The sequence below is a fragment of the Nomascus leucogenys genome, chromosome 6 (genome assembly GCF_006542625.1).
Source record: "Nomascus leucogenys isolate Asia chromosome 6, Asia_NLE_v1, whole genome shotgun sequence".
Classification (NCBI taxonomy): Eukaryota; Metazoa; Chordata; class Mammalia; order Primates; family Hylobatidae; genus Nomascus; species Nomascus leucogenys.
Window position 1 is genome coordinate 4,658,339 of NC_044386.1, and position 22,043 is coordinate 4,680,381.

General features: G+C 41.1%; 1 protein-coding gene across 1 annotated transcript in view; it reads left to right on the top strand.

The window, feature by feature from the left end:
- The first annotated feature begins 516 nt into the window (after nt 1-516).
- Nucleotides 517-22,043, top strand: part of ADAMTS16 (ADAM metallopeptidase with thrombospondin type 1 motif 16) — a 163,485-nt gene continuing 141,958 nt past the window's right edge. Inside the window, exons 1-3 of the mRNA XM_003263214.2 lie at nt 517-720; nt 845-947; nt 6,285-6,610. Of these exons, the coding sequence (XP_003263262.2) occupies nt 649-720; nt 845-947; nt 6,285-6,610 (501 nt within the window). The 5' untranslated portion in view covers nt 517-648. The remainder of the gene's footprint in view (nt 721-844; nt 948-6,284; nt 6,611-22,043) is intronic.

The window sequence follows — 22,043 nt, forward strand, 5'->3', positions numbered from 1 at the left end:
GCGCACTGCGCTGGCTGCAGGTGTCCCGGCCTCTGGCGGCGCCGGTGCGGCCCCCAAGGTGGGAGCCCGCGGAGTGACTGCAGTAGCTGGAGTCCCGCCGAGTCCCCAGCCCCAAGGCAGGGCAAGAGCGCGCACTGGCCGGGGGTCCATGCTGAGCATCGCCCGCGCCGGTGCCCCGCAGCCTCTCCAACCGTGTGGTCCCCGCGCGGGCAGCGAGGCACGGACTGCAGGCCGTGGGCAGCTCCATATTCCCGCGTCCTCCTCCCCTGGCGCTGCCCGCGGTCTCCCGCCTTCTCTCTGCTCCCCGCTCGCCTCCGCCTCAGCGCCCCGCTGACCTCGCCTCCTCCGCTCCGCTCTTTGTCCCTGCACTCTCCCCTCCTCGGTCCTCTGACCACCCCTGCCCTCGCCTCCTCCCCTCCTCTCTCCCCTGCCCGTCCCCCGCTCTCCCACGGCTCCCGCCGCCCCCGCCGCCGCGGCTGCCACTCCGCCCCCCGCGCCGCGCGGAGCCCCAGTAATAACCCCGGCGCGGCGACGGAGTCGCTGTGGGGAATCCTCCCGCGCTCTGCCTGGGTCGGGGCCTCCCTGCCCGCTCGCACGCTGCCGGCCGGGGACCCTCCGGTGGCCCCTAGCCCCTCGGAGCGCTCCTGGATGAAGCCCCGCGCGCGCGGATGGCGGGGCTGGGCGGCGCTGTGGATGCTGCTGGCGCAGGTGGCCGAGCAGGTGAGTCCCGGGCGCTCCCGCCAGCGCGGAAACCGCGGGTCCCGACGGCTGGAGGCGAGTCCCCCGCGGCCCCTCTCCCGCGGACCCCGCCGTCTCACCGCGGTGTCGCCGCTGTTTTCCGCAGGCACTTGCGCGCGCCATGGGACCCGCAGCGGCAGCGCCTGGGAGCCCGAGCGTCCCGCGTCCTCCTCCACCCGCGGAGCGGCCGGGCTGGATGGAAAATGGCGGTAAGTCCGTGAGGTGGGGGCTTCTAATCCTTGCCGTTTAGCAGCTCGTAATCCCCGTGCCGCTGGTTTATTAGGTGCTGTGAATGTTCTGACTCTGTGGAACCCTACTTTTAAGATGCCGTTGTGCACTTTTTTTTTTTTTTTTTAACTGTATGAGCGAGCACCGATGAGTGGACTTCCACCAATATTTACATTTTATTCCCTGGCAAAACGGTTTGCCAGAGTTATTGATATAACATTAGGAAAAAGGTGAGGAAGTTCATTTTATTTTATTCTAAAGAGCTTAGGAGGAATCTAAAGCTATTAATGTATGCATCAAAGCCGTCATAAAGAGCAAATTACTTTCTTTTCCGTCCCCTCCTACATCCTTGGATCCTCCTTCCCGTCCCCAACCCCTCCTTCTCCTCCTTTATAAATTAAGGTATTTCTCTATTGTTGCTTATTCTCAGTGAAGGAGATAAAAGAAGCGCTTAGCATCTCAATACCAAAGTTAATACTCCAACAATGCGGGCGTACTTCAAACATAATAGTGCCTGAAATGGCTGATCAGCTTATTGTGACACCATCAGCAACGTTCATGTCCTGGGCCTCGATTTGACATGAGGGCAAATCTTATTCTTTTTCAATGCATGCTTTTACTTCTGCCACTTACAAGTGACATTTGCAAATTTGCTCTCTTATGGGAAGGGATCTCCGTGTCTTCACACTGCGTCAGGTAAATGAGAAAGCAGGTGTGTCACACTGGTTGCTAGGTGGTTTTTTAACCTGAACCCGTGCAATGACAGTTAATAAATATTATTTGGCATTGTTACCAACAATAAATTGCGGTATCAAATATTAATATTAATTGACTTTTATAGGAAGAACTAGGTTTCATTCTCTCAATGTATTTCCAGAACATCTAGAAAATTAAAGTTAATAATTCAGAGTTTCTCAGTATAGTTATTTCAGTTTGATAAAATAACATAAAGGCAAGCACTTAATACATGCATTAACTTTTGAAATTATTCCCTGCCAAATGAGATCAGATTGACGCTCACCGTAGCACCTTTTTGAGAACCACCAGGGGGCGCTAGGTGCAAATGATATAAAATGTTAAAAAAAATTGTCACGGTGAATTTACAAGAGAAAGTTAATTATCTGTCCATTTACAGACTATCTTTTTGTGGTTGTCCTTGTCCCTTTTAGCGTTTTGCTTACAATACTAAAAGTTAATTCTTGCAGTTTTAAAAGTTAATTCTAATTCACCTTTTTAAGTTAAGATTTTTGTAAAAAAAAAAAAAAAAAAAAACATTCTAGTTCCCTAAAATCATGAAAATTCCAGAGGGATTCAGGATATTTCCACAATAGTTTATGGCATTTATGAAGTTTTATTTAAGATAAAGCACATTGTAGACACAGAAGAAAGAAGAAGAAAAGCCAGGGCTTCATGCCTAAGTGTGCTTTTCCCCTGAAGCCATTCAATCTACTTCAGCATCCTCTCTGGGAGTGGGGTCCCAGCGTGCTGCTCTGAACACTTGGCACCTCAGTTGTTGTCACAGCCCATCGTCTCCATGACAACCACTTACCCGGCTTGGTGAGAACCTGAAAGGGAAGAGGCAAACCTTTCTTAGTGAAGTTCTAGCCCAGTGGACACAGCACACCCTCCTCGCTTACCTTCTATGCACTTTGGCTCCTTAATTATAAATGGCTAACGTGTGAGTCTGGACATCCACAACAAGCTTCTATGCTACCAGAGAAAAGATCCTGCTCAACAGTGTTGCCTGCTTCCTTCTGACCTGGAGCAGAAGAGCTAGAAGACACTTGGTGACTGCTGGGGTCAACTTACTGTTGCCTGTCTAGGTATCCATTAGACAAGTTGGTTCTGAAATAACTAATTGTAGCCATACATTTTGTTTAAAGTAGCACATGACTCTATTATTGCAAATCATTCTTGGTGGCCGAAGTAATTACAAAATAGCAAAGAGAACAAAGCTGGAGGTGTCACACTACCTACCTGACTTCAAACTATGCTACAAGGTTACAGTAACCAAAACAGCATGGTACTGGTACCAAAACAGATATATAGATCAATAGAACAGAGCAGAGACCTCAGAAATAACACCACGCATCTACAACCACCTGATCTTTGGCACATCTGACAAAAACAAGCAATGGGGAAAGGATTCCCTATTTAATAAATGGTGCTGGGAAAACTGGCTAGCCATATGAAGAAAACTGAAACTGGACCCTTCCTTACACCTTATACAGAATCTAACTCAAGATGGATTAAATATTTAAGTGTAAGACCTAAAACCAAAAGCAATTGCAACAAAAGCCAAAACTGACAAATAAGATCTGATTAAACTAAAGAGCTTCTGCACAGCAAAAGAAACTATCATCAGAGTGAACAGGCAACCTACAGAACAAGAGAAAATTTTTGTAATCTATCCATCTGACAATGGGCTAATATTCAGAATCTACAAGAAACTTCAACAAATTTAGAAGAAAAAAACACACAACCCCATCAAAAAATGGGTGAAGTATATGAACAGACAGTTTTCAAAAGAAGACATTTATAAGGCCAACAAACATTTGACAAAAAGCTCATTATCACTGGTCATTAGAGAAATGCAAATCAAAACAACAGTGAGATATCGTCCCACACCATTTAGAATGGCAATCTTTAAAAAGTCAGGAAACAACAGATTCTAGAGAGGATGTGGAGAAATAGGAACACTTTCACACAGTTGGTGGGAGTGTAAATTAGTTCAGCCGTTGTGGAAGACAGTGTGGTGATTCCTCAAGGATCTAGAGCAAGAAATACCATTTGACCCAGCAATTCCATTACTGGGTATATACCCAGAGAATTATAAATCATTCTACTATTAAGACACATGCACACATATGTTTAGTGAAGCACTATTCACAATAGCAAAGACTTGGAACCAACCCAAATGCCTATCAATGAGAGGCTGGTTAAAGAAAATGTGACACATATACACCACGGAATTCTATGCAGCCATAAAAAAAGAATGAGTTTATGTCATTTGCAGGGTCATGGATGAAGCTGGAAACCATCATTCTTAGCAAACTAACACAGGAACAGAAAACCAAACACTGCATGTTCTCACTCATAAGTGGGAGTTGAACACTGAGAACACATGGACACAGGGAGGGGAATATCACACATCGGGCCTGTTGGGGGGTGAGGGGCAAGGGGAGGGAGAGCATTAGGAGAAATACCTAATGTAGATGGCAGGTTGGTGGATGCAGCAAACCACCATGGTACGTGTATAGCTATGTAACAAATCTCTACGTTCTGCACATGTATCCCAGAACTTAAAGTATAATAAAAAAAAAATCAATGGTCACATGCTCACTAGTGAACATAATAACAATGCAGAGAATATAAAATAGAATTGTGCTAGTTTCTCTTCCTACCCCCCTCTGCCTTTACTATTTGCCCTCTGCATTTTGTCCAGATAATCTACAAGAATTTACTTATTGCCCTGTGTTCCTTACAGGCTACATTTTTTTTTCTTTTAAAAGGTCACTTTGGCTTCAGAGCTTACAACGTACTTTGAAAGATCATTATATTATGAACTTTGCCTCATGTGGTGAAATAATGTTTTAGATTTCATTATTTTAGAGTATATTTTTTACAAGCTTTAAGGTATTCCTTTCTATGGCTTTAATGTAATTTAGTTACCAATTATCTGTTGTTGATTATTGTTTAAAATTTTACCTCGTTACAAATAATGCTTCCATGAAAATATTTACATAAACCTTTTAAAATTCATCTGGGATTATTTCCTCAGGCTGATTTCCTAGGTCAAAGGATTTTGCAACTCATTGCCAAAGCAGACTTTAGGAGGGTAGTGTCATTTTTCTTTCCTGACATCAGTAGTGTGTGAAAGAGGTGGCCGGTGGTGGACTGATTTTTTGTTAATGCGATGGATTTCTATTTAGAAGGCTATACATCTCCTGCCACCTGCCCCACCCTTCTCTCTCTGTTTTCTGGATTCCCCTTCCCTGCTATTCTCCTAGGGTGCTCGTGAACGTTCCTTTGCTCTTGGAGAGTTACAGGCTCCGTCTTTGAGTCTGGAGCCAGCTGCAGTCAGGTGCCATCTAAGCAGCCAACTGTAGAAAGAGTGGGAAGGGTGGAGCCTGTGGGAGATGGTCCTGTCGGGTGGGCGAGGCGTGGAGCTCTGGCCGTCTCCCCCAGCCTTTTGGAATTGAGCTCTCCCAAAACAACCCGGGCCTCCCGGGAGCCTTGCAGGGCTTCTTGGAGTTCAGTTTGCCTGAGCGTTGAGGTTGTGAGCCTACCTCTTACATATGTGAGTTTTTAGATGGCACAAACTTTTCCTCTTGCAAGGTTATCGTGTTTGAAGTCTTTCAAATACATCTTTCCCATTTATGGAAAAAATACTGTATTAATAAAGACACCAAATCACTGGGAGAATAATTAAAATACATACATTTACAGTGAAATTAATTATATTAAAAACGTTGCAATACTCAAAGCTCATCATTTCATAATTATTTCACTATATTTGATAATAATCTAGGCTCTTGAGGCCACTGGCCTCTTTTGCATCTGTATGGTAGAAATAGCACACGTTGGGGGCTGCTGCGTATCTCTGTGCACTGCACGTTCAGTGACGGCACAGCAGTCATTGAAATCAGCCATGAGGGGAAGATTTACACCAGGGAAATTGGCAAATGCCAAAATCCGGGTCATTCTTCTCCAGACAGCGGGTTGTTGAATGTTTATTACCACAGCATTGTGTTTATGTAAACATGGCTTATCAGTAGTTATTTTGCATGATAAATATTATATGTGCCCCCTATAAAGGACACATATTGTCTCTCTTCAAAATAAAGGTCATAAGAATATGACTTATTTCATCTGAGAATAATTTGATTTTTTAAAGAGTAATCACCTTTTTATACACAATAAAATGTGCTAACCTGCCACTATTTGGAACAAGCCATCCTGCTTTCTGTTGTCCTTCCCCTGCCTCAGCTACAGTGGTAGGAGCTGGTGGGAGGTGGGGAGCATGCCCCTGAGTGGCTGGGAGGGCAGGATGACAGCTGTTAACATCACTGCATCACTGTTGTAGAATTTCCTGACTTGGTAATAATAGCACATTATGGGGCCCTTGTTACATTTTTTTTTAAACTGTGATGTTCCGTATTCCACACTTTGAATTCAGTATGGGTAGGTGTTGCATTTTTCTTCATCATTTTTGACTGGGTGGAAAGGTCTTGTGGTAAAATATTATATCTTAAGACTTCCTGATTCTTCTCAGTATTCCGAAATGACTCAGCCTCTCCTCACTCTTTTGATTTCAGAATATGACCTGGTCTCTGCCTACGAGGTTGACCACAGGGGCGATTACGTGTCCCACGAAATCATGCACCATCAGCGGCGGAGAAGAGCAGTGGCCGTGTCAGGGGTTGAGTCTCTTCACCTTCGGCTGAAAGGCTCCAGGCATGACTTCCACATGGAGTTGAGGACTTCCAGTAGGCTGGTGGCTCCTGGCTTTATTGTGCAGACGTTGGGAAAGACAGGCACTAAGTCTGTGCAGACTTTACCGCCAGAGAACTTCTGTTTCTATCAAGGCTCTTTGCGATCCCACAGAAACTCCTCAGTGGCCCTTTCAACCTGCCAAGGCTTGGTGAGTACAGTGCAAGTCCCAGGTAGGGAGGCGAGGCTGGCGATGGTGGAAGGGAGAGCGTAACCAGGACTTTCCCTCGAATTCACATAGATGGTCTTCTAGAACTGAAGTGCAGATTAAGCAGGAGGAATATTGCCAAGTAAAACTTTCCAAAAAACATTGTGTGCCTCCTCTGGCCTATTTGGAAACAGTGTGCACACCCACCCTCCTGCTGCTGTTCTAGAATTATTGTGGAAGAGCACTGCAGCTTGAAAATTGTGTAGAAGGACCTCTGGCCAAATCTGAATTCTTTAGCTTCTTAGGGGATGTTTTTACTCTAACTTACAGCTTCTAACTGACAAACTGGAGAAATGTCTTCATTTTGAATAAAACAACACTATTCAAGAGATTGGCCATGAGGATTATTTGATCAGATATTTGAAAGACTTTGAATACTGTACATCTTTCATTCTGATGATGATAATCTGCTTACACATGAGGGCATTCATCCATGGCAGGGCGTTGCTGGTCGTCCTGGACTGATGAATCCGGGGTGCATTCTCCACGTCCTGCATATCGGGTTTGGAATGGCACATCACTTCGATGCTTCTGGTGCTGCGATTTACAGGGACCCTAGAGTGGGGGGCTTATGGCTGAGCTAAGAATCTACCTGCATCCCTCAGGCCTACCCAAGTCAAAATCTCAATGGCTTGCTTTTTACTTTTCTTAAAATATTTTCATACATTTAGGGAGAAAAATCTTAGGAGATTCCTAGATTCTTGGCAACAAATGAATTGCTCAGGTGCAGAGGGGTGAAGTGTGACTTAGACGACAGAGTGAAAATGTGTGGTCAACAGTTCAAGGTCTTGAGGATGTTAAAGGTTTGGCCAACAGGTCTGGGACATTTATTGCTTCTCTAGAAAGAGCTTTCGGTGTGTCTTAAATTTCCTTCCCTCTTTGAAGAGAGGGAATTCAGACCCCACATCTCATAAAGATTTTTTGTGTGTGAATTTCGGATGCTGAATTCATAACCAATTCCTTAAAGTACTAAATATATGCAAATGCTAAATCCTGTAAAAAAAATTTTTTTTAAATATTAACATTCTGCTTTTTAGGGAAATTTGATATGAGTTGATCTCATTGCTATTTCACTTGTAAGAAGTTTTTGGGTTGAGTGGCCAGGGATAGGGTGGTGGTTATTTGGCGCTCTCGTTAAGCATGAAGACAATGGGGCTGATTTCGTCCACACTCTCCCAAGAAAAATAAGTCTTCCTTAACGGACTAGAACTCTTCATAAAATGCACAAAATGAAGATACATCTTGCTTGGTTTTCTTACACAAAGGCTTAAGCCAGAAATGGAAGCCATCTGTGTGGCAGCGAGGTGTGCCATGCCCGTTACACTTGGGTAATTTCGGATTTGGTTGTGGAAATTGGTGAGGTGCTTCTTGCTAACCCAGCAGGGATGCAAGCTCCCTTAGGCCCCTGGGTTTCTCTGAGCCAGGGAGGCTGAGCTGTGCCCTGGAATCTATTCCCTGAATTGAGGTGGTTTGCAGTAGCTTGAAATTTCTGGCTCTTTTTGAGCTTGATCAGAGTTAACAGGAAAAGTTAACACTAAAGTAAGTGTATAATTATAATGAAAGGTAAAGAAATTATAAATAACAGAAAAAAATGCTTCTCTGGATAATAAACAGTGGTATCTGATACTGTAGCTGCTGGAAGAGAAATTTATATGTCTTCTCCATTAATCTTCCAAACACCTGTAGTCCAGCTTTACTGATATTTTGTCCATAGATGGTCACTACAAATGTGACCTCAACCAGACTTAAGAGTGTGAGGCTTAGTGTTTTTGTCATAAGACAGGACAAATCAAAGGCATTTGAGAGGGCCCTGTTCTTATTTAGGTATCTTTGCAGAGCCCAGGGCCGATCACTTTGAAAAGAAGATCTCTTCTAGCAGGAAATGCTCTGTATTCCATTCTATCTATTTAATTTGTAGGATAAGAATATTACTTTCAAGTTTAAAAATATATTGCTTAATTATTACATAATATCTTGTATCATTTAATTAGAGAAAATGGTTTACAGTTGCGAGACAATGCAATTTCCAAACTGATGCATAGTTTTTCACCCTGGTTCTCAGATTCTGCATTTGGAAGTATTTTGCTGTTTTCCACTAATGATTGGTTTGAGGAATAGCGTGAATGTGAATCATTGAGGTGTTGTCCTCTCTATAGTAAATAAATATTCATAAAGAAGAAAGGAAAAACTAAAAAAACATAATACATTAAATCTCATGTTCACAATGACAATTTGAGTACTGAATGACCTTGAGAACTGCATATGGCTGCAGCCCAGCAGACCTGGGCCCCAGGAGTTTATTGTCCAGTGAGAGAGGCAGGACACAGGCAAGTACCCTACAGGGGGAGGAAACAGGGACAGACATGGGAGCCAGAAGAACCCAAAGGAGGATGCCTCTGTGTGCCTTGCTGGTAGGTGGAGAGTGTCATGGTAGGATTTTGGAGACCGTCCGGAAATCAAGTCCAAGCCCTGTCCTCATAGTAAAGTTGGAACGTGATGCCCATAAATGAAGGAGTAACAAGCAGTCCTGCAGGAGACTGCTGGCATCTGCCAAGCTCACAGATCCTGTTAACACCACCTATAAATATTAAGAGCTTAACAGTTGCGTATTAAACCCAAGTTTAATATATTCAATGAGATCTGTAAACCCTAAAATTATTTCTAGAGTTTACCCTGATGTTGCCACCAAGTATCTTGACTTAAAATATTTCTTATTCAGTTAAATAAGGGTAATTTTTGGAAAAAGGATCCCTGTTATATTTATGTCTCTACCAAATTGTCATTAGAGGTCTGTTTGTGGTCACCAACCACAAGCACATAAATGTGTGTCACTCAGTAGGTACTTTCTAATTCTTGGTTAAATAATGGATAGACTTAGAGGGCTAGTTATAAGTAAGAGACAATGATGACCATGGCAGTAGCACAAAGAACAATAATGACTTATTGAATGTTATACTTTGCTAATAGCTTTACAATTGTTATCTCACTTAGCTTGAAGATAAGTCGAAGAAATAGGTACTATTTTAAAAACAGCTTTATTGAGATGTAACTCATTCCTTAAAGAGTTAATTAGCTCTATTCATTTAATAGAGTTTCACCCTTTACAAGGTATTATTCAGTAGTTTTTAGTATATTAACGGAATTGTGCAAATATCACTAGAATCTAATAGGAGACATTTATATCACCTCAAAAATAAACCCCTTATGGTCAGTTCTCACTTCCCCTAATCTCCCCGTTCCCATCCTAGGCAGTATAGGTTTGCCTAATCTGGCCATTGATTATAAATAGAAGCATACACTATGTGGCCTTTGTGACTGACTCATTTCACTTAGCATAACGTGTTCAAGATTCGTCCACACTGCAGCACATATCAGTACTTTATCCTTTTTTATTGCTGAAGTATACCACATATTTTATTTACCTGTTTATCAGTTGATGGACATTATTGTTTTACTTTTTTTGGCTACTGCGAATAATGCTGCTATGAACATTTGTGTGCAGGTTTTTGTATGAACATGTGTTTTCATTTCTCTTGGGTAAATACCTAGGAGTGTAATTTCTGGGACATATGGAAACTCTACACTTAACATTTTGAGGAATTTTCAAACCGTTTTTCATATTAGCTGTACCATTTTATATTACCCTAGTAATGTCTGAAGTTTCCTGTTTCTCCACATTCTTGCCAAACCTTGTTATTGTTCTCTCTTTTTAAATAGCCATCCCAGTGAGTACGAAGTAGTATCCACTGTGGTTCTGATTTACTGGGTAGAGATTATTGGCTTGTGAAGTGGGTTCACTGTGCAGAGGTTAGCAACTTGTCTGAGTTTGCTGAGACAGCAACCCACACACACAAGTTACATGAAGTGGGTTTATTACTTAGAGATAGGTAGGGCAGCAAGGGACAATGGAAGCCTAGGAATCATCACAGCCTAAGAATCATCACAGGGTCATCCTTGCTGTCATAAATGGTTCTTCTTAGTTGCTCACAACCAAAATCTTTATTATTTTTGACAACGCCCTTAGGCATGAAATTCCCACATTCTGCTCCAAATAACTTCAGGCCCTGGAGGCAAGCTCCTTGTTCATGCAGACTGTCTCTTCTCCTGGGCAAAACCTCCAAGACACCGAATTGCAGATGGGACTGCTAGAGTGGCTTGCTTCTCCCACTGTGACACCCATACTCTGAGTAGAGCTCTGGTGGGGATGGTAACCCCTTGTCTTCCCTGATTTTGCTTCCTGTCTTGAAACTTTAACCTACAAGTGAGATGGAGTAGAGGTATTCAGGGTTTCGTTGCTGTTGGCCTGATAAGCCTGGAGAGTAGTGTCCATTCTATGTATAGGGGCTGCTTGGCAGAAGAGAAACAAGTTCTCATGGCCATGCCTGCCTGGAACAGAGCTTCTGCAATATGGAACTGAAGGAATTTCAGATGCAAGTGGCTTGCCTCCCCTGTGGTGCAAATGGAGTCCCAGAATAGAAGTTGGTTGGGCGTAAGGAAATAGGGATTCCTTATCTTCTTGGCTACACATGCCTGGAGAAGAACTTCTGTTGCATTTAGCTGGGGCCAAGGTAAAGACTTGAGCAAACCATGGCTCAAACACTACCAAATTTCACTGTTCTGTTCAAGGTTTATTAAAATGTTTTTCAGTAATTGTTTCTCCATATTTTATGCCCTTAAGATAATTTCCAAGGACTTTAAATGGTTGAAGCATGTGTGTGTGCATGCATGTGTGTAATTTCCAGCAATAAGTGGTTCTTTCACTGGGGTGAAATCCCACCTTGCTCCTCAAATTGCCATTCTGGAAGTCTGTCTTCAATAGACACTATTATTAACATATTTTACAGATTATGATCCAAGACCACTTTATTATCCCCATTTTACAGATGATCCCAAAGCTAATTCTTCAAAACATGGGAATCCAGAACTAGCAGTTGAAACCACAGTACTATTTCACTTCCCTTAATCGTGAAGCTGTTGCTGCCTTACAGGGACCTGTGAGCTCATGCCCATGAATTTGCATTGTGTCACCTGAACTTTCTCTAAGGGGTAATGTCCTTCTCATTGGTTTCCACTTCAGTACCATCTTCCTTAGCATCTAATGCTGTTTGAGCTTAGTGACCACATTTGCAGTGTGTAATGTTAAATTTACAGTGTGTAAATACTAAAGCACATATGTGTACTTTATTCCATAATTATTTATTTACAGGTTTTTTTTTTTTTTTTTTTTGAGACAGAGTCTGGCTCTGTCCCCCAGGCTGCAGTGCAGTGGCACCATCTCGGCTCACTGCAAGTTCCGCCTCCCGGGTTCACGCCCTTCTCCTGCCTCAGCCTCCCGAGTAGCTGGGACTACAGGCGCCCTCCACCACACCCTGCTAATTTTTTTTGTATTTTTAGTAGAGACAGGGTTTCACTGTGTTGGCCAGGATGGTCTCGAACTCCTGACCTCGTGATCCGCCCACCTCGGCCTCCCAAAGTGTTAGGATTACAGGCTTGAGCCACCGTGCCCGGCCTATTTACAGGTTTTTTAATACCAGACTATGAACTCTTCAAGAGTCCTTTATTATTCATCTTTGTATCCCAAAGTTCTTGTTAAATATTAACCTAAATTCATTTTATTCTTGTAATGAGTGATTGTATTTCCAGTTTACAAACAGAAATCCTATATCTTCTCAACCTCTATTTTTGGGTATTAATAAAGGTAAAATTAGTTTTATAATCCACTTCATCTGATTTCTTGCTATGACTAATGTCAAACACTGCAAATTTTCTTTTGAAGTGTATAGTTTATTAATAAATGGTTCAATCACTAGGGTTTTTAACAAAACTATTTTTTAGAAACTCCATTAGTCAATATTTTTAAGTGAGGTTTGTTTAAAATGTTTTCTGTTGCATATGATGGGAACAGATTTTTCTTAGGATTTTCTGAAAGCTCTGTACTTGGATTAGAAAAAAATATGTAATCTGTCGACTGCCATTGGCATAAAATCTGCGTGAAATTTAATTCCTCTTGCATAAAACATGATGTTTGTCAAGGCATTAATGCACAGGATAGGTATCATTTTTCCTAACGTCTAATTATTGTTTTCAAAAATGTTGGAAAACTTGTAAATGTTGTAATTCTCAGCTCTGTCTATACTCTCACTTGATTTGACACTTACTCAGGGCCCTGGTTTGAATTGTACTGGGTTTTATTTCTACCCACAAACTCCAGGGATTCCCTGGAAATTCTAGTCATTGAGAGATTTTTCTAAAACACTCAATAAATCCTAGGAAACTGTCTGAAATGCTGCCAGATTTTCAACTGACTTTAAAAAATGTTCATGAGCCAGGATAATAAAATAGGAATAGAAAGGAAGAACCCACATGGGGGATGATCAGAAGAGATACTATGATTTTTGAAAGAAAGGTGTCACTATCTGAGAAGACTGCTGATGGCATAAGCAGATGAAAATGTCAGTCTTGGGGGCTTGTGAGACAGATGTTAGGTTTTTGGATAAAGAATGGCCAAAGCCGGTGGTGACTAGGAAATTTAAGGTGGTTGTGAAGAACTAATTGAAAGTGTAGATAATTTCTTACTTTTCCGCTAATTACATAAGAATAAATATAATAGTGCAATTTGGAAATTAGCAGAAATGAATATATTTCATTAGATCAAATAATATTTTATAAGGTAATCTTTCATCTTTGAAGTGATGACAGATTTTTCTATTAATTTACTGTTAGTCATAAACAAAAATTACATGACTAGAGAAATTTAGCTGTAAAATCTATGGTTTTGTTCCACTTCTCTCATTTTTGAAGTGATGAAACTGAAATCGAAGCGGAGTGGAGTCACTTGGTCAATATCACAAAGTTGGGTAGAATTCAGACAGGTCTAGGGTACGTGTCTTCAGATTCTCTGTCCAGCAATGTTTTCACCAAGAATCACTTGATGATATCACTTCTTCATCATGAAATAGGGATCAGGTGGCATAGCAGAAGTGGGATTTGTAGAGTTCCAGCCTCAGCCTCACAAAGCAGAGTTTAAAAGGACAGTTTGGAGTTAAGAGATGACTTCTTAGTAATGCTCAGACCTGAAACTTGATTCCCTGGGTGTAACAGAAGATGATCCCTGTGGCCACTGACTCTCGGGGATGATACAGGCCTGGGACTGTCTGAATGACAGGATGTCTGAAATCTACTTTTAAAGAGAGTGCTTGCTCAAGCAAAAGTCCAGTACAAAGAGAGTAAAAGAGTCCAAATGAAACCAAGCTCTTGAAGGCAGGATCTTGCTTTGCCTGAGGTTTAACGACAGCAGCCTGATTGTATCCGCTTAACATGGATGTGACCTTTTTTTCCTCCTTAAATGTTACCTTTTAAGAAGGAAGTCCACTGGGGCTAGACAGGAAGCCCACTGGGACAGACAGGAAGTCCACAAGGAACAGATAGGAAGTCTGTTAAGGACTTCCTTGGCCCACCCATCTAAACTTGCCCAGTCCCTGTTTCATTCCTATCCCTGTTTCCCACTTCCTATCCCTATTTTATTTTTCTATTTGGCCTTTATCATTAACTGTATCAATCACAGTCTAGTCAGGAGACAGAAACCACACAAATTATTTGAAGAGAGAGAATTAATACAATGCATTATGTAGGCATTTGAGAACTGAAAAATTAAACAGAGAATATCAAAGCACCCTAGACAACAACTACAAGAATATACTGCCCCTGGGGCTGAGGAAACTAAGGGATAGAGTTTGGGATTTTCAAAATTCAGACGTTTGGAGCTGGGCCTCATATCCCTTAGTAGTAGGAGCTAGCTGGTGCTAGGACTCTGAGGGAGAACAATGTAGCGGGTTCTTTAAGTAAGCTACAAACGAGAATCAGTGGCTGCAACTGGAATGATCTGCCACTGCAAGGGTGAAGTGAGAATGACAGGAACAGGAGGCAGGAAGCCCACCGGAGACAGACAGGAAGCCCACTGGGGAAAAACAGGAAGTGAGGGAACAGACAGAAAGTCCACAGGAGCTGACAAGAAGTCCACAGGGGACAGACAGGAAGTGAGGGAGCCAACAGAAAGTCCACAGGGGTTAGACAGGAAGCCCACTGGGATGTACAGGAGGTTCACAGGGAACAGACAGAAAGTGAGGAGGCAGATAGGAAGTCCACTGGGGCTAGACAGGAAGCCCAATGGGACAGACGGGAAGTCCACAAGGAACAGACAGGAAGTCCACAAGGAACAGACAGGAAGTGAGGTGTAGACAGTCCGCAGGGCCTAAGCAGGAAAGAGCAGGTTCTTCCACCTTCCTTAGACTGTCCCCATCATGTGGGCTATTGGTGGATGTGAATAGAGAGCAGGTGGCAAAGTAGAAATGGGATTTGTATAGTTCCAGGTTCACATCAGGAAAAAGAGTTTAAAGGGAGAGCTTTGAGTTGAGAGGTGATTTCTTTGTATAATCAAGCTGCCTACTACCCTAAATATTGAGAGAATAACTACCAGGGATGTTTGACTTTTTCTTGCTTTATCCCCAACACTTTCAATAGTGCCTGGCATATAGTAAAGCCCTCAATAAAAATTTCTTCAAAGAATGAATGATTTTTGCAATGGAGGAACAAGACTTCCGTTGCCTTACAAAAATCAGCTACACAACCACCGATTTGGATGGGGGGAAAGAGACCCCAAAAACTGAAGTAGGAACATTCCAGCCTTATATAGGGAAAGGAATGCGCTAACTAAACCTTGCTAGGCCTTGTGACAGGCTTATTCTTGTATGGGGCTGGAACTGTCAGACACAATGTGTCCAGACATTCCTCCCCCATGGTAGGCTGCACTTGACCTCTTTTACTGCTTTGATTAAAATTAAGCCTCCTGTGTAGCTTGCCAGGAGGGAGAAGGAACGGTTTCCTCAGTAGGCTTGGGGGTAGTATTTCATGACTCATACAGGTATAAATTAGCACTCAGGGGCTTGTGTGTGTGTCTATTTTCAGTCTGAGTTTGGCTACTCTAAATCACTCCTGAAGGAGAAGTTAGGGTATATCTTCTAGAGGCCTGAGGCCAGACTCTGTATCAAAGGGAATTTACACACTCAGTGGAGTCCTGTCCTTCTTGATTGTGGACAACAGCTGTTCTCAGTAATCCTCTACCAACTCTCAAGTGCCATGAGCTGCAGCAGTGAATCAGAAACTCCTAGTTGCACTTGCTCTCCTGTTGATCCTCCATCCCCAGTGATTCCAGCCATGGATCATTTTTACTGACTTTGATTCCTTTTAAAATAATAACATCCATCATTTGTCATTTGTTGAATGTATTTTTCACTACTTAAGAGTTTAACTTTTTTTTTTTAGAAAGAACAGCATGTTTAAAATCAAGTAAATCAGCATTTTACATTAGTAGCAAAATCAGTGCTAATTTTATATCTTCTTTCCTATAATTTCACAGAAATATATAGAAAATATATAAAAACTAAATGAAAATAATTTATTTGAAAAATGTCTACCTAAAAATAGGTTGAATTTCTATTTTTTCTTCATATTTAATTGATAACAAATGGAAATATCAAATAAGGGATGTACTGGCATGATGTAAAATCTTAGCAGTTTTGTAGCGAAAATAAGCCTCACTGGGATAAAACTTAAAAAAAAAAATTATATGCTGATCACTCCCTTGCTTTATATATATGATTAAATGGCTGGTTGCCTTTAGTTTAAAAATGGTAATAAAATAATAGAAAGCTTCAATAGTAGTGACATGATGCATCTGGTGGCTCTAATTTTCTGTCACTGAGTAGTTATTTGTACATCCCTTAAGACATTAGAAATTGGACGCAAAACATGTCAAGTGAAATGTGGCTTAAGCAGTTGGTGATTTCTTTTAGTATCCAAAATCTGTGTTAAGTAATTGTCTCAATAACCCTAGGGTCCTTTTATTCTTTTATCATAATTTAAATTTATATGAGTCTTTTCTTCTTAGGTGAAAAAAAGCAAGAGCTTTTCCTTCAATGTGTTAAACCCCTCTTTGCGTCCACAGTTGTTGAGAACTTTTTCAAAGAATGTGGTTTTTGATTGAGCTTTCCTCCACATAAGGCACTTCAAATTGTGCCCTGTGGAACTTCCAGCAAAAGTGGGCAAGGGGCCTGCACCAACTTTTTGTAAGTTCCAAAATAAAGAAACTCCCCATCCCCTTAGGGTTTTAGCGGATGCTGTTGCCTCTGCCTGCAAAACAATTCCCATCCCATTCCTTCTGTTTACATGTCACTTTGTTCTTTAGGTCTTAGTTGAAAAGTGACTCCCATAAGTAATATCACACTGTTTCACTGTTGCTCCAAGCCAGGGCAGACTTCCTTCTTATGCATCCATACTACACCGTATTTTTCTCTTTGTGAAGACTTATCTCAATTAAATTCTTGTTTGGGTTACCAGTTTAGCATTTACCCCTTCCTCTCAATAGACAAAGAGCATTTTAAGGGCAGCACCATGATTATTATGATTCCTACAGTACCACCACTGCCTGGCAGTGTTCCCAGCTCATGAAAGGAACTGGATGGATGGGTGGGAAGATGGGTGCGTGGTTGGATGAATAAGTTGATGGGTAAATGGATGGAAGAAAGATGCTAGTTCTATCTGTGCTGGAGAGTCTCTGTATCTACAGAGAGAGTGCACTGACTGCAAAAGGCCCAATCTAAAACTGGACCTAAGTTGCATTTGGGAAGCATGCGCTCCCCAATCAGCCATCATGCAGGTCCAAGGAGTGTCTCTGAGGCCCTGGGAGCATATCTCAAAAGCAGGGAAGCAAATGGGGCAAGTGCTGTTCACATGTGGGTGATCTCAGGAAAGGCCAGTTGGAGGTGAGCACTTTTCAGTCCTAACCATGTGAGTCATTTTTCTATTTACAGATAAAGAAAATCTGTATACAAATTCTAAATAATAAATGTTGCAATACACTTTAAGTAACATGATATGATGTAATTTATATGAACTACAAGTCAAGCAACTAAGTGGCATTTGTCCAGCTCTTAGCCTTTTGTATCTACTGCTTAAGCATAGAGACGTTGTAATTTCTGTGCTTCAGTCTCTTAGGCATGTCTTATTTAATTACCAAGCTTACTCCAAGGAGAGATTGCCTATTGTGTATTAAGATTCTTGTGAATAGGCACTTTCACCACCCTGCATCCTCCACAAAAAGTGATGCAGTGACCATCTATACTGACACCCAAAGACGAAAGGCTGGCACTTCTCGTAAAATCAGAAACATGCTCAACGTTTACCTTGTTTGGTTAGTTAAGATAAACCAGATAATAATCAATGTCTTTTATCAAAATCCAGAATCAAGAAAGTCAACAAGCACTTCAGAGAACCTACAATTGAAGGACTGTGGAAGTCATTCTGCAAAGTAAATCAGCGGGAAAACATGAACTCTACATGCAAAGAAAGATATTGACTTGGACAAACATTCAAACGAGAAGCAGAATAAAAATGCTTCTTAAGTAAATGGAAAATATGATGAAAAACATGGCTTTTGGAGTCCGACAGGTCTTGATCAAGTGTGATTTATCTTACTAACCAGCTAGCTCACTACCTTGGGCTTCAGCTTTCTTAATTCACAATTAACACTGTGGCCTCCTAGGGCTGAGTGAGTTTTGAGTAAGAACATATGAAAGCCCTTAATACAGGGCTTGGCACAAAGTAAGAACTGAGCAAGTATTTGTTCTCCTCAGTCCCCCACCCCCCCATTATTGAACTGTGTAATACAAATAAAATCTAATCAGAAAATCAGTGCACATTTTGTAATGCAAGCCAGTTCAAACAGAGTTAAGGAACCAAGAGGTGAAGTTATACTGACCTTCAGAGAAGTCCCACAGATGGGATGGGAATAGGATTAGAATGTATTTTATTACATTAGAACCTTCAGAGTGACTTATGAAAGCAATTAGGATGATAAAAAGACATATCATTTGAGCAAGCTATTTAAAATGTGAGAGTGTTCTGCAATGTTTAGAGCCATTGCTGACGCCCACATTTTGGAAGAAAGTTGTCTATTCCCAACACCTGGGAGATCACTTGTGCTTAACAAGTTATCATAAACTAGGGAGGTGCCCAGAATAACCAGCATTTTGATTTGTATTCACCCTGAGGCAGTCAAAGGAGCCATAAACCTTGTTTTTATTTGCAGAGATTACCTAACTGAAGATGGGGGAGTTTTTACTATTCCCTTTGCAGGTTATCATTAGGTAATAAATAAAGAATGATGGGTTGCAGATAATAAGCCAAAAAGAAGCTAGGATCTTTTATAGCACATCTCCAGCTGAAATGTACAAGTATGTGTAGAAGACTTGGGTGAGTAAATATTGAATGTTTAAGAATAAAGGGCTACGCAGAATAGGCAGACCATAAGTAAAAGCAAAAGTCATTATCTGTTCCTTAAGAAGGCCTAAATTTAATTTAGCTTTATCTTCACCATTCAGCACCATTGTTCTGAATTTCTAGTGTTGCTTTGACATGTAACATAATTATATGTTTACTACTTTAAAACTTTCTTGGATCTAATGTCAATCCTAATTATCTATTCTGCTTTCAGTAGTTCAATATATTGTCGATTGGGAAATAGTTGTGGGCTCATGCAGTCTAGTTAAAGCCCACTGACTCCCAGCACTTTGAAGTTTGCTGTGATTCCCCCATGAAAAGTTAGAGCAATACCTTCTCTACTAGATGAAGAACAAGAGCTACTTGGTTTATACAAATGCAGAAGAATTATCTATGCCCACATATTTGAAATAGACCCAAGTCTAAAGTCTTGAAATACCTGCAACTGCAACCCCAGGTGTGGTAGGTGCAAAATCTTTATGGGATAAATAATTTCCTCTGAATTTTGTTTCTGAAATACTGACTGTGTTATGCACAAGTTTACATTTACTTAAACTAGTGAAAGTGCACCTTACCTTGACTTAAAACTTTATCAACTTAAAAATATACCAAAAAAAAAAAAAAACAGCTTTACTTGACCTCAGGCCTAAGTTACATGTGTGCACCATTGGCTGAGAACTGGCAAACCCAGCTTTTAGTCCCACCAGAGAGGACAAGTGCCCTGGGAGCCCTGTGCCTTTATATGTATACAAAAAACACAGTGTTCGATAGATTTGGGCACATTTGTCTTAAAGCATTAACTATCTTAGAATAATTTGCTAATCTCACAGATTGCAACTTAAATGTAAAATTATCTTAAAAGCCCATACCTTAGTCATCACATTATTGAGTGTCAGCTTTCAGTTACATATACACTAGTTTATTACCTATATTTTTGTATGCACATGGCATTATCTATACTATGATAAAATCAAGAGTTATCTGTTCTATCCAACAGACATATGCAAATATGAAGGCCAGGCATATTAATTACATTTTGACATTGTATCACATTCCATTGTACAGTTTGCAGATTAATCCTCTTATCTGGCAATTATTCACAGTGTAGATTTCACCTTCATCTTCTGCACTCTAAAATGGATTAGAGTTGGAGACTTTCAAGAGGCCATTTTTGTTTGATCTTGGTTTCAAAGTCAACGACAACCAACTTCTTTCTCCAGTTTCCACCTTTCATCCACCGTTTGTCAATGGTGTGGCTGACTCCAGGCTCTGTCATGGGATAAGGGGACATAACACAGCTGTCCTAGATACAATGCACATATGGGTGAAACTGTAGAGTCCATAAGTATAATGGAAAGTTAGTTATCATGTTGGGCAAAATATCAGTAGATACGTAGATGTGTCAGAAGAGTCTGGTTGCTGTTGCCACCATGTGTGGTTGGATACTGGTGGATAATTTCTTTTGTGATGAGCTAAATTTCCAAATTTCCATACTGTCTTAATTCACCTTCCATTCACAGGTCCTTTCCACTGTTTTTCTCTTCAGGATAATACCATTCTTGTAGCCCACATTCACAGCCCTTACCTAGAAGTGTAGCTTCTGGTGCACTCAATAATATATTTTCTATCATAGGAAGAGTGGACACATTCTTAGGCTTTGATCTGCTTCAGTTATGTGGGTCTTCAGAAATGGTTCTTCTGTTCCCTGTGACTAGATAATGGCTGGGGCAGGGGACAGGGACTGTGAAAGTTTTATGCAAAGGGCATTATTTATCTTACTGTTCTTTTTCAACTTACATATCCCTTTTCTCCAACTCCCAAACCAAAGCTTGGGAGAAAAACATTTTCTCATCTTTAGTGTACCCCAGTACCAAGGCATACTTGTAATCTAATTTCCATGTTTGGTTGTTATGGAGCAAGCCTATGGTGAATTCTGCTTTATTACGATAGACGTATGCATGTTAAAGTATGCGTCAGTGATATAATTTGAATAGTTTCCAATAAAATCTGAAAATGTACCCATTATAAGTCAGGAAAATAATTGATATTGAAATAAGCACCTACCGTATGCCAGGCATTTAAAAAATTATTTTAGGCAGATTCATTACAGGAACTACTATTGCATTTAATTATATTAACATTATGAGAAACATTTTTATTCCTATTTTATTTAAGAGAAATCTGCCAATCAGATCCATTATCTAACCTGCCAAAAGTTGACGTCTAACAAGGGTGAGAGCCCAGAAACCACACCGTGGCTATGGGATCTCAGTGTAAAGGCTGAGCATTTGACCAGGCATCCGTATCTCCTCCCAGGAACATTCCCATGAGCATCCATGGAGTCTAATTGATTGTTTGGACAACGTTGGGTATTGGCGGGAAAAGAGGAACTTAGATGTACAAAGTCTGTGCTTTTAATCACTTTGGTGCATGCACGGGGAACAGCTCTGCAATTCTGCATGACCTTGCTGAGAAAGCCAGGATTCCTACAGAGAATTCTGGAGGGCTTCTTTAACTTTCATAGCTCTGGTGGCTATCAGCTCCCATGATTATATGACTGAGTGATGAAAGACCAGAGAGAGAGAGAAAAACAGAGAGAGAGAGAGAGAGGAGAAGAGAAAAGAGAAGGAGAGGAAGAGAGAGAATAAGGTAGACAGACAGAGAAACATACATTTAAAGCATTTTTAAATCAAAAACTAATTGAAAGAAGCCTACAGAGATTTCCAGTCCTAGAGAGTGGATGGTCTCCTTAGTTCAGCTTGATTCACAGCTATTTGGAATTCTGCGTTTATTGTGGACATAACAGCAATAGTTCCAACAGCATTATTTCCATTTAATGTGGCCAAGCCAAAAATGCTTCTGGAGAATTGACAGAAAGCTGATTTCAGGGAGCTTCGTGGCGACAGCCACCACTGCCTGACCAAAAAGGGTAAGGGTGTCACCTGTAAATTGCTGAGAGAATAGGTACTAGGGCATTTTTATTTATTTATTTACTTATTTTGTGGAGAAAAATATGTAACTTGCCAGGAACCATCCGTGT